Genomic DNA, 12,814 nt, shown 5'->3' with positions numbered 1-12,814 from the left:
TAGCTTAAATTTGAAGCAGTTTTTGACAGTTTTTTTAGCGTAAATTTGAAGCAGTATAAAGTACTATTTATTCAACACTCAGCAGTGACCGAATAGACCAAACTCTTCTTCTTCATCTTCCTTCGGTTCCTACTTCCTACCATTGCTAGGTACTGTTACTCCCAATTTCCAATTTCTTATTAACATTTTTCTTATTAACAACATAGTTTTCAATTTCGTTTTCTTTATTTGAATTTTTCAATTTTTGGTGTAACTGATATAGTGTATCTGTTGTTTTTACTAGTGCAAAAATGTCACAAGAAATTGTTCATCAGCGCCCTTTGTTTGGGGGAAAATTATCAGCCATGTTCCCTAACAGGTTCCAGGTGAAAATTCTTTTTTGTTTTGTTTAGAATTTTTGAAATTTGGTAGTTTTTTTAGTTTTGATGAAAGAATTTAGTTCATATACACTTTTGTATATATAGATTTTACACTGACGTACCAGACACGACACGGTGTAACCAACAAGTGAATAATAATTTTAGAAAATTACATCATTCAATATAATAATGTGTCTGTGTTGTGTGGGTGTTAGACACCAATGCGTGTCCGACTTAATTTGAGGAGTGTCAGTGCTTCATAGATATTTACACCAACAAACATATGATTACTTATGATTTGTTGATGGTGTAAAACTTTTTACACTAACAGTTGGTATCAAATTAAAACTCTTTGATGAAATCAAGGTTCTGGTTTTTTCCTTGTAGGATGTCAGCAATATTCGAGAAGTCCCGGATCATCAGGTTTGTTGTGCTTTCTCATTGAATTTGGCTATATTGTACTCTTATGTTTGATCGTTTTACTAACATAATTTTTGTGATGTTGGTGATTTCTATAGGAGGTGTTTGCGGATCCTAGTCGTGATGAAAGCTTGATAGTTGAGCTTTTAGAGTATAAACCTGATATTGCTGATAATGAAAGTGCTACATGGTTTCTTCAAGACCTTGCCAGCGAGCAGGATGCTGAAGGAACTGTGGTATGTTATTGTTTTGGTTTCTTCTAAGTTAATGCGAAATTTGACATTGCAATTGTTATATAGAGATTGGATCTTGTTGTGTGTGTTTATCATATGTGGCGGCAATGAATGATCAAGGAATCATGTTTTTCAAAACTTCAACTGTTTTTTCCATAGTATTAGGTCGCCTGATGAATGAATTGTAAGTTTGTAACTAGTGGTTTTGTTTGATTTGTTTCAATCAAAACATGCTTATATTAGAAGAGTGGGAATGGTAAGGATCAAACTCTATATAACTTGGGTTTAGAAGGCTCTAATACCATATCATGAACCATTATTCGAAAAGTTTAAGCACTAAGGTGAAAATACATGGTTGATATATAACATAAGTATTATGTCTATGTCACTTCTGTTGCTCAAGTTATTTGACACAATGAAGCTAAAACACTACAATTTCTCTATGTGTGCATGCATTCACGTATGGATTGAATACCAACACAAAAGAAAGAACAATACTTTCTATAAGAGAGGATAACTTTCCTTCAGCTTAGTTCCATTACTGTCTTATGATCATCCATGCCCTTTAAATTATTTCAGGTTATTGAGCAGTCAGGAGTTCTTGAAGCACCTGGTTTGATGTATAATAATATACCGGCTGTTGTAACAACTGCAGTAGGTCAAATGGTAAAGTTTTTTTTTTTTTTTTACTTGTTTTTATTTTTATGCAATGTTACTAGTACTACATCATTTTGAGTCATCCAAATGAGTAATCTTAGGATTAGTTTTCATACATTGTTCTTATGCTTTTATCGCCAATTAGATATTGCAATCCACTTGAATGATAGGAAGATGATAATATAATTTTTAACATGTTTGATCAGAAGCAATCCTTTTTTATTTTCGTAAAAGGAAATGGACGTCCTTATCATGTGTGCGTGTTTCTTTTTATGCCAGTGCACTCTTTTTACCCTTCACTTACTTTGTTATTAACAAATATTGCTAGGCGATTTCTAAGGGACGACAAGGAAGGGAAGCACAAAATATTGTCAAAGTATGTTCCGTTTTGTTAGGCACGTTTTGAACTTTTGCAATTGCTAATCTGTAATTTTATCCATAATAAACGTTGACTGGTCTTGCTAAATTGTCACTGTTTCATTTAATTAGGTTTATTTGGCAAACTTGCGTATTAAAGGAGTTGATACTGATGTACTAATCACTGCATATGAGCCCATTGTTATCAAGTAAGTTTCTGGAATACATTTTTCTTGACATAATCTCTTTACAAAATTGTCTTGAAATTTAGCTGTTTCATTTGTTTACCGATTAGGACCGATTAGGGGAGTTGAGTTGAATTTTATATTGGCTTTCTGGTTTGATTCAGACTTCTGTTTTCCAATTTTCAAAACCATCGATTTCTTGTGTAAATGTTAATATCAATAATTTTGAGTGTGTTTGGATCAATAGTTTAATTGAACTTTTATTCAAGAAACTATTCTAGAGAGCTTAATCAAGTATTTATCCATGTACTATTCTGGCGTGTCTATAATCAGTCTGTCCGTGCTCAAATAAGCAGACAATAGTTTTATAATTATGTTGTGATTTACTTTTTTCATTGTATTTAAAGCGTAATACAAAAGCATATGCTATGAAATGAGTTTTAAATCAGTTTTAAATAAGCTTTTCTAAACATTCTCTAACCCAAACAACATTAGAGAGCTACACACAGATTAGATGTCAAATCAGAAAAAAGAAATGAAATGTTATACTTAAATGGATTGACTTTGTAGAAGCTAGTTTGATTGTCATTTAAGCATGTGTATGGCTGAGCGGTGGGCAACCACCATCGTGAGTTTAGAGCTCTTGCACTTTGAATTTAGCAGTTCCAATATGTAGTTTCTTGTTGACCATGATTTTCTACCGTGATTTTTGTTGTTTTCCAAATACGCACTTATTCTAATTTTTTATTTTTTATTTTTTTTTTTATTTTTTTTATGTTTGCAGCCCTTTTAGTGAAAGTGCGGACACGGTTGGTGCCGGCATGGCTGTTCCTGCTGCACAAGCTGGATGTATGTCAATGGATGAGGTCTTTAAACATGCTGTTACAAGCTTCAAGGTTTATGACTGGAGTCTTTTTGTTGCATCAAGACCCTAGGTGATGTCTTAAGCAAGTTGATGTTCAACTATATGGAGTTGAAATCTTGGGAACTTTTAGAATGATCATCAGTTTAGTGAAATTTTGAACACAGGTGCAATTTCCTTTTTTTTAGGTTTGGTCTTCCTCATGGGTTTTTCCTTTGGGCAGAACTTTTTTTTTTCCTTCGTATTTATTAGTTCATCAAAGTGTAGTTGGTAGGGGATTTTCAGCTAGGAAATGAGAATGTTGGTCAGTTTTTCTCTTTAGGAGGTACTGGATTAGAGTCTGTTCTGGTCCCTTATGTATGGTTCATGGATTATTGAGTTTTAGCAATATATATTTTTATATCCAGTTATATTTAAATCTTATTTATTGTATTTAAATTTAGATTAACAGTCAATGCCGATATTGTTAGATTGAACCTCTTCACTGAATTCAAACTCGAGACCACCTCAGAGTTTTATATGTGAGTTTTAGTTTAGTATAAAACAACAAAATTTTAGTTATAGTTAAGTATTTTCGAAAGGTCATGACTTGTCTACACTAGCACAACTCATAAGCCCAATCGTACTTGTTTTTCAAAATTTCGTTATGTAATTTTTTTTATCAATCGGTGGCTAAAAGTTCAAGTGAATATATGGGGAATTCTAGAATCGAATTCCGACTTCTACATATATAATATAATGATTTTACTGAGTTATATTCAAGGGAACAACTTTTCATATATACACCCTCCTTTTTTACTACGGGTTCAATCAATAATTCATTTTTTCACACCAAAACTGAATCAGACCAATCAAATCTGAGCATGGTTGGGTTGTGTTGTGACTCATAAAGAAAAAAACAGTTTTTCATTCAAAGAAAAGTTGTAACTAAATGAGATACTTTCAAACATTTCAAAAGTCCTAAAATTTCACCACATTATCAAGTCAAGTACTTACTCCCTACCTACCATAATATATGTCACTTTGACACATTTACATATATTAAGAAAAATAATTAATATTGTATGGAAAAGAGAAATTATGAGTTGATTTACAAAATTGTCCTTCATTTATGGTATAGAAAAAATAAACTGAAGAATTGAAAGAAGAAAGAGTAATAAATAGTTAAGGGTATAATAGAAAAAATAGCATTAAATGTTTCATTGGTAATATAAAACGATATATATTATGGTACAAAATGTTTCCCCAAAGTGACATATTGTGGTAAAGAGGGAGTAAAATATATCCACAAACACAACAAAACAAATAAGAGAATTACTTTTGTCACTCTACCGGTTACTCGCGCGCCCTACGATTTTCCAATTTTACCCTTCCGCTACTTAGGTAGCGGACGTTATAAAAATCAGAAATTTTGAAAAATAACATCCGCTGCTTAAGTAGCGGACGTTAGAAAGGTAGGATGTTTTGAGGGGTGTTTGCTATCTAAGTAGCGGACAAGAGTATGTTGATAATTTCGTAGGGCGCGCCCCAAAATCAGTCAGGCGACAAAATGAGATCTCAACGAATAAAGCAAATCTAATTAACAAATAGTAGCAAGTTAAAAATAAATAAAAAAAAAGTGGAGACTCTTTTACACAGTAGAGTGTCTCTATTGTTGCCTCAAAAGTGGACCCTTGGTTTTACTCAAAATTGGGCTGGGCATCTGGAGGAGGTAAAAATTTGGGAATTTATTTCTCCCGCAACGTCCCATATGAATTTACCTGTTCGAATATAGAAAAACAATTTACGTTTTTAGAATTACCCATTCAAATGCGAGAGGAAAAGAATTAGCATTGATAAATTCATAGGAATGTGGTTTTTAAGAAAACAATGTGACAGGAAGGAGTGGCAGAGTAGAAGTAGCTTCAAAAAATAATGGGTCTTGTTAACATGTGCATATAGGGCACATAATAAGATATCTTAATATAGAAATTTAACATTTAATGATACAAGACATTTAATGCTTGAAAAGTAAAAATGCACAAATTCTAAAACATTATTTCTATTTTTATTACCTTAACATGTGCCATATATGCACATGTTAACATTCTCCAAAAATAATTGACACGTAATTGGAGTGAATTCGGGATACAAAATTTTGAATCCGCTGTACATACCCGATATCATCACCGAGTTAAAATGAATAAAAAAATGTAAGCAAACCAAACTGTAAACGATAAAATCATTTTAATATTTTCTTATAAAAAAAAAATCATTTTAATATTCAATGTCGAAATCAATTTTTCAACAATTATGAAATATTTGAAATGAATCCGTAAGGCAAGCATAGTTTAGGGTCCTTTTTGAAATATTTAATAATAGGGTCCATAGCTCAGTGGTAGAGCATTTGACTGCAGATCAAGAGGTCACCGGTTCGAACCCGGTTGGGCCCTTTTTGATATTTATTATCTTACAAACTTTTTGTTTTATATATATTTAAGACGGTGTAATTTCTTGTACGCTATGTTTTTTTGTCTTGTCTTGTATGCTATTTTTATTATTCAACATTTATAATCAAATTAATATTGTGAGACCCTCCTCAAGATTCATCAGGTTGCCCTTATCAAATTTTCGCTATTGAATCACAGTGTGAGGGGTGACAATTCTCACATTTCAACTAGTTTTATATTTTAAAGACAAACAAATTTAAATATATAAATTTAACTAAAAAAATTAATATAACTGAGATGTTATTTTTTTTTTTTTAAACTTAACTGAGATGTTATTAATTGATAAACAAACCAAACAAAAACCTATACAATAATAGACATATTTCTGTATTTTTCAGCAAAAAGAAAACTCACCTAAAAGGTAAGTCAAGAAATATAAACCAATAAAGGCCAATTAGAGCCCCAAATGTATTGAATCATCATATTCAGGTGATTCTCCATCTCCTTTTAGACAAAATCTCTACTTTTATATGCTTAAATTTATCAAAATAAATTATCGGATAAAATATACTACCAAAAACTAACTTTCAATAATATTTTATATATTTTAAGAGGTTGGACATCACATTCCTTACGGATTCTACCTTTGTTAGGCATACAGGGAGAGTTGGATGTCCATTTCATATGTAGATGTAGCCAAAATTAGTGATGTACTTGTGTTTTAATTAATGAATGTCTCAACAAATGATTATGTAATTTTTTTTACCGTAAATGATGACATAATTGTAAAATTAGGAAGGAGGTCATATTTGTGAAAAGTATCCCAATGCCATAAGGAGATAAGTGAAAATTGTTTGCCCAATATCAAGAAGGCGCAAGGAAGAATATTGAACGAACATTTGGAGTTCTCCAATCTCGATTTGGGATCATACGCAATCCGATTCGATCTTGACATTTGAACGCACATAAATGTATAATAGATTTGTGCATCATATTGCACAACATCATTGTTGAAGATGAACGCGCCACATATGGTGACAATTTTAATTAATCTTATGATCATTTAAGCGACCCGACTACAGTACCCGATGATATTAATATTGATTTTCAAGAGTTCTTACGCAAAAGATTACATGATTGTGATAAGGAAATTCAATGTTACCTTCAACATGACTTGGTAGAGCATATATGAAAACGCTTTGGGCATGAAAATAACTATAATTGAAAATTGTTCTAAATATATATTTTTCATTTATTTTGTGCTAGTAATTTATTTTAAGGTTTTTGAAGTTCTTTTAATGTATTTTCTTATAAATTATTTGTTTTATGTATTGTGTTATTTTATTTTATTTATAAGTCAAGAGAATAACAAGTATTAAAGGATCTTTAAACACACCAATTCAGTTAGTAGGTCGAAAGACCCTCATCGCATATCATATTCTCATAATAATATAACACATAGAAAAGAAAGGGTAAATAGGGTTTTACCCCCTACAAAATGGGCGAATTTTGTGTTACCCCGTGCAAATTTTTTTTTTGTGATTACCTCCATGTAATATCCAGATTCCTTCAATTACCCCCTTGAATGGCCAACTAAATGTCGAATCTTTTTTTTTATGATGTGACAGCTTATTTGGATTTTTTTAAAATTTTTTATTATTATAATTATTCCAAATCATATTTATTTAAAATAAAATAAAAATCTGAAAAAAAAAAATCTGCATAAACCTCCACCATGCATATCTTATATTCCACATGAACAAATCTGCTAAAAAAATCTGCAACAAATCTGCAAAAAAAAAAAAAAGAACAAATCTCCACCATGGTTTTTCCAATTTGATTTGGTGCTTGTAGAGCTACTAGTACCACATGAACACAAAACAATAATCAACAAGAATATCATCAATACCACCAAGAGCAACAACACCACCAACAAACTCAGGATAAAAAAATTTAAACTACCTTTAGGGTGTGTGTGGTTGGGAGGTTTTGAGGGAAGGGGAGGGAATGTGAGCGGATATTTTTAATAAAATGAGTTTGGTTCAATTTTTAAGAGGGAAAGGGAGAGAAGGTGATATGTATTATTACAATTTTAATATAATTGACTTCATAGTTATTTTAAAATATCAAATCATCCTTTTCTATTATGTTCCCAACTTTCTATTTTTTTTAAAATCATTTTATTACATATATATATATATATATATATATATATATATATATATATATATATATATATATATATATATATATATACTTTTAATATCTTACGTAAACTTCTTTATGCTAATTCTTCATATATATCCTTTTTCTTTGTTACGGAACTTTTATTTATTTATTTATAATATCCATTTTCTTTTGATATAATCACGTAACGTAATGTTTTTTTACCTTACAAATACTTTTTTTCGTATGTTTTCAATTTACGTATACTTTTTTTTTAAAAGAAAAATAAAAAAGATTATAAATTCTTTTTTTTGACGCAAAAAAATTATAAATTCAGAAACAAGAACAACACATCCAAAAATATTCAGAAACAAGAGCAACAAATTCAGAACCCAGGCCAAGAACAAGATTCAAACTACAAAAACAACAACCAATTCAAACCCTTCTTCATCTTCCTCACAAAAACAACAACCCATTAAGACCCTTCTTCATTTTTTATTTCGAATCTCTCTCGATTGTTAACTTCTTCTGCGTGTGTTGGTGTTTTCGGAAGCAGAGGGAAAGATATGAGAAAGGTTTGAAGGTGAGGTTTTGGAGAAAAGTTTGCAGTGAAGGAGAGGGAAAAAGATGAATTTCTACATTGGGTGAGGTTGATGATCGATGAGTATGATGGTGAGAAATCTTTTGCGGTGAAAGTGAAGGAAGGGATTAGGTTGGAAGATTGAGGGATTAATTAAATTATAAAAAAATTATAATCTGATTTTTTTTATCTTTTTCATTTTTATTTTAAAATAATAAATATATTTTGACCAAAAAAGTAAAATTAAATAAACATGTAATATATTCATCTGAATAAATTAATCAAAATTGAAACAATAATCCACATAAGCTACCACATCATGAAAAAGGAAGATTTCATATCTAGTTGGCCATTCAGGGGGTAATTGAAGGAATCTGGACATTACGGGAGGTGTAATCACAATTTTTTTGTTATTGTAGGGAGTAACACAAAATTCGCCTATTTTGTAGGGGTAAAACCCTATTTGCCCAAAAAGAAAAAAAACTAGGGAGAAGGGCATAAAACCTAACCCACACTACAAGAAAATTAGTCTATACCCACGGCCATTTTTGCCATTACCCACGGCTTCACTATGAGTACATGAGATTTACCCACGGATTACCCACGGCATTGGTCCGTGGCATTTTGCCTCGTTGGTAACTCATTACCCAAGAAAATGCCGTGGGTAGGCTACCCACGGCTTTTCCCACGTTATTATCCAAATTTTTGCCGTGAATAGTTACCCATGGCAATACCATAAGTAGAGCATACCCACGGCTTTGCCATAGAAAGCAATAGAAAACATTTCTAAATACTTACCCACAGCTTTGCCATAGGAAAGCATTACCTACTGTATTACCGTGGGTAAGCTCAATTTTTTTTTTCATCCATAAACCAGCTGGTAGCAATTGTATGCTACTATCACATAACACTCCGTCCATTTTCATCCAACAAGATAACCAATACCAAACAAACACAAACTAAACAATAACTAAATTTAAAACTAAGCAAATTGAATCATATCATCAAAAGATCACTTACTCAAACTAAAGTGTAGTGTTAACAAAAATTGACACTATTACAAGTTTCAAAATAAACAGATAAGACACTAACAATTTGGACAAAATATGTAGTCATAACAGTTTTCCCCCTAGATGATTAGGCACATAACTTAAAATGAGTCGCAGGGTCGATCGTATTGATCGTTTGGGAGCCCTTACCATCTGCAGCTTCTGAGGCCTGCAACTTATATCTTGTTCAACCCAAGATGACTTCTATGCATTGGTTTGAGTTCTTACAAAGACCCTCTCCACTGTGAGTACTCTACCCAACTTTGCAGCCTTTCATAAACATAAAACAAGACAGACTTTAGTTTTGTGCCAAATTATTGCATACATACAAACTCAGAAGCACCTAAATCTTGTATGCTACCTTCATTTCATAAAATACTTGGAGGCCATACCATAAAATAAGCATTGCTATCTGTGGCATACATGTAAATTATGACCACATGGCATCAATATCAGTGCAGTAGAACTAATCATCTATCAATTTGCAACATTGAATACAATTTGATGCATTGAAAAATAAATAGTACATGAAAAACAATACAAAAAAAACACATTATTTATGTCAAATGTGTCGACTAAAAATAAATATTTGATAGAAACAAAAATCATAGATATCAAAGCCAAATTTTAACCTTTCTCTTAGTATGCAAAAAATGTAGACAAATTACTGTAAAGGAAGAAGAAAAAAATGGAAATTCACCTCCGCTCCAACTATTGTTGCATAAGAACCAGCACTAAAATCACCAACGTCACTTGTTTTGGCTCTGACTGTCAAATCAGTTTAAAGAGACAAAGTGACCTAAAAGTACAAGTAAAAGAATGTCAAAATCCACAAACACGGAACTGACGAAAAGGAAAGCAAGGAGTAATGTGCCAAAGATCAAAACACTTGCCATGAGACAGGAGGACAATAATGGTGATGACGAGCTGTATCAATTTCCCAAAGAGAGCTTCCTGCTCCAAAGAAATCTTCATCAGCAAAACAAATATAGAACACAAATAGCTGACCCGAGATAAACTTAGGGACCCAATATTGTAAACTATGATCTAATATAGAACAGGACATGTGCGCAGTGCATATATATATTATGTCTAATAGTAATGCATATCACCATAATAAAACATTGATGAGGGAAGCACTGTATTTGCCTTCATTAAGTTATATGTCAACATCATTGTTGACACTTAAATACAAGTATAAAAGGTCGTAATTATTCTGAATGTGTCGATCTTAATGTCATGCTTAATTTTATTTTTCTTGTTTATGAAACATCAAACAAACAAGCATGTGTGCATTCATGTTTGGAAGTGCATTAAACAAGAGCCAGAAAAAAGCTAACTTTGAGCATATAACAATACATGCAGTTTTCCAATTTTCACCAGGTTTGGTTTAGGAAAAAACAAAATATGAATAATAGTACACAAACTAATGAGACAAAAAAACAATCATGCAGTTTTCCTGGTTTAGGAAAAATAACAAAATTTAGATTAGACTAGACAGAGAACTTAAAGGGGTGCTCAGTCATAGCGCCTGACTTCACAAGATCAGATTCCTCAGTGTTAAAATGGACACTGCCTGATTTCTGGCAGGCTGTCGCACCAGTCTGGGCATTATTCAAGTTAGAAGCATTTACTTCATCTGTTATGATCACTGTCTTCAATATCAGTGCAGTAGAAGTGTAGAACTAATCATCTATCAATTTGATGCATTGAAAAAGAAATAGTACATGAAAAACAATACAAAAAAACAGCATAGAGACCACATGGAAACCAAATGTGTTACATGAGAGAATCCCTATTAAATATGCCCAATATACATCAGAGACTCCTAGCACAAACCATCAACAAAACTCCCAACATAAAACACACACAAAAGCTCCTAGGCAATACTCAAAGTGTCCACCGAACCCAACTCAGCAAACATAATCCAAATTGCTCCAATTATCTAACTACGCAGGCTATACTGCAAACCATACAATGCAGACCCAATAAAGCTCAAAAAGTTTTATTTAAAGAGACAAACAACCCCAAAATCACCTAAGCACATAAGTGGAAAATTGAATGCATAAAATGTATTTGAATATGAAATTCATTTATTTCCAATTCCAATCTATTTGTCAAAATCCAACAAAATAAATTCTAATGACAACGCTAACAAGAACAATATCTAAAACGTCTCAAAAACAACACAATTCTTATTAAAAAGAGACACAAACAAGCTACCTGAGCTGTTGTTGCTGCCATAGTAGTAGTACTTGTTGCAGGTTCATGGTTAGAAGGCTATATTGCTATTTTTTATTTGTATTCCATTCCACTTAGCTGGTTGTGTTAGGAGGCAATGACCCATTGAAGAAACTTTTGGACAAATCTCCATTATGAATGCACCTCAACTTTTTCATAGCTCAAAACAATGGTTAAGTAGTAACTAATAAGAAATCACAAAGGTAACCATTAATATATTTTTGCCATTAAAAAAAAAGGTAATTATTACTTTTCATATTTGGGAATTTTTTCATATCATGAATCCACAAAAAGAATGAACTTTCATAGGAAAAAAAATGTAAAGTTCAAATCATATGAAAATTAAATTTAGGGTTTTCACTACAAAATGTAAATCATCCAACAAGAAAATTGAACATTTCAATTCTAATTTCCAAATGAGCAAACAATCCCCAAAAGAACAAAGATAAAAAATGATATTGAAGTAACCAATAAACACATATAGCAACTAAGACCGATTCCCATCAAATTCCCAGTTTCCCAACAACAACAAAATCAATTCTCAGCTTCACACAACAAGATTGTATCGATTAATTAGCAAAACATGAAGATTGAGTAGTAAGGATTATACTCACTGTTCCGGTGGAGGGGGGACGAACAGAGAGGACGCAGCTGGGAACGAAGAAAGTGGAGACAGTCTTTAGAGCGGAGAGGGTCGCCAGAACGAAGATGGTCGTCGGAGTAGAGAGTGATAGGGTTTTGCCTTTCGTCGTCGTGTTGTCTTCCAGCCTTCGTTTTTTTATCAGACTTTTGTGTAGAATTGGGAAAAGTATGAATAGTGGTAGAGAAAAGAAAGGTATAGTGGAAGTGGAAGTAAATTAATAAAAAAAATATTAATAATTATAATGTCCTTATTATATACGAATTTGCCGTGGGTAACCAAAATATTTTTTCGCGCTAACCCCATCTTTTAGTGGATGCAATACTTTCCTTTGAAAATGTGAGAGGGAAACAAGTGATTTCTTATTTTTAGCTTTTCGACGGCTTTGCCGTGGGTATTACCCACGGAAAATGGCCGTGGGTAAAAACACCCTGGGTATACACAACTTTTCTTGTAGTGCCAGTGGTACCACACAATGTGTAGGTAACCTAAACAGTTTAAGACAACACAAATGTCCAACTTCTATTTCAGCCTAACTAATCATAGGTATAACAACTAGTGAATGGACCGACTGCCAACACAAAATGAGTCTAAGAATCAACAACTCCCTACAACAACAACAAGAAATCAATAACT

At 32.2% G+C, this 12,814-nt stretch overlaps 1 protein-coding gene, 2 long non-coding RNA genes and 1 other non-coding gene across 4 annotated transcripts; 2 read left to right on the top strand and 2 right to left on the bottom strand.

Annotated features, from left to right (window-relative positions):
* LOC123910129 (ran guanine nucleotide release factor) lies at positions 1–3,491 on the top strand. Its single transcript, XM_045961181.1, has 8 exons — positions 1–149; positions 284–365; positions 747–782; positions 878–1,015; positions 1,592–1,678; positions 1,998–2,045; positions 2,159–2,235; positions 2,996–3,491. The coding sequence occupies exons 2-8, from the start codon at positions 291–293 to the stop codon at positions 3,144–3,146; spliced, it is 612 nt and encodes a 203-aa protein (XP_045817137.1). The 5' UTR covers positions 1–149; positions 284–290; the 3' UTR covers positions 3,147–3,491.
* Positions 3,492–5,433: 1,942 nt separating this feature from the next.
* On the top strand, positions 5,434–5,505 carry TRNAC-GCA. Its single transcript has one exon. It is a non-coding gene; the product is annotated as a tRNA-Cys (tRNA).
* A 3,714-nt stretch (positions 5,506–9,219) lies between these two features.
* On the bottom strand, positions 9,220–10,097 carry LOC123908808. The gene is made up of 2 exons (XR_006809719.1): positions 9,998–10,097; positions 9,220–9,567 (listed from the first exon to the last, which is right to left on the bottom strand). It is a non-coding gene; the product is annotated as an uncharacterized LOC123908808 (long non-coding RNA).
* A 92-nt stretch (positions 10,098–10,189) lies between these two features.
* LOC123908807 lies at positions 10,190–12,397 on the bottom strand. The gene is made up of 3 exons (XR_006809718.1): positions 12,153–12,397; positions 11,521–11,722; positions 10,190–10,251 (listed from the first exon to the last, which is right to left on the bottom strand). It is a non-coding gene; the product is annotated as an uncharacterized LOC123908807 (long non-coding RNA).
* Positions 12,398–12,814: the final 417 nt, after the last annotated feature.

Source organism: Trifolium pratense, linkage group LG2 (genome assembly GCF_020283565.1).
Source record: "Trifolium pratense cultivar HEN17-A07 linkage group LG2, ARS_RC_1.1, whole genome shotgun sequence".
NCBI lineage: Eukaryota > Viridiplantae > Streptophyta > Magnoliopsida > Fabales > Fabaceae > Trifolium > Trifolium pratense.
This window is presented reverse-complemented; position numbering and strand designations above follow the sequence as displayed.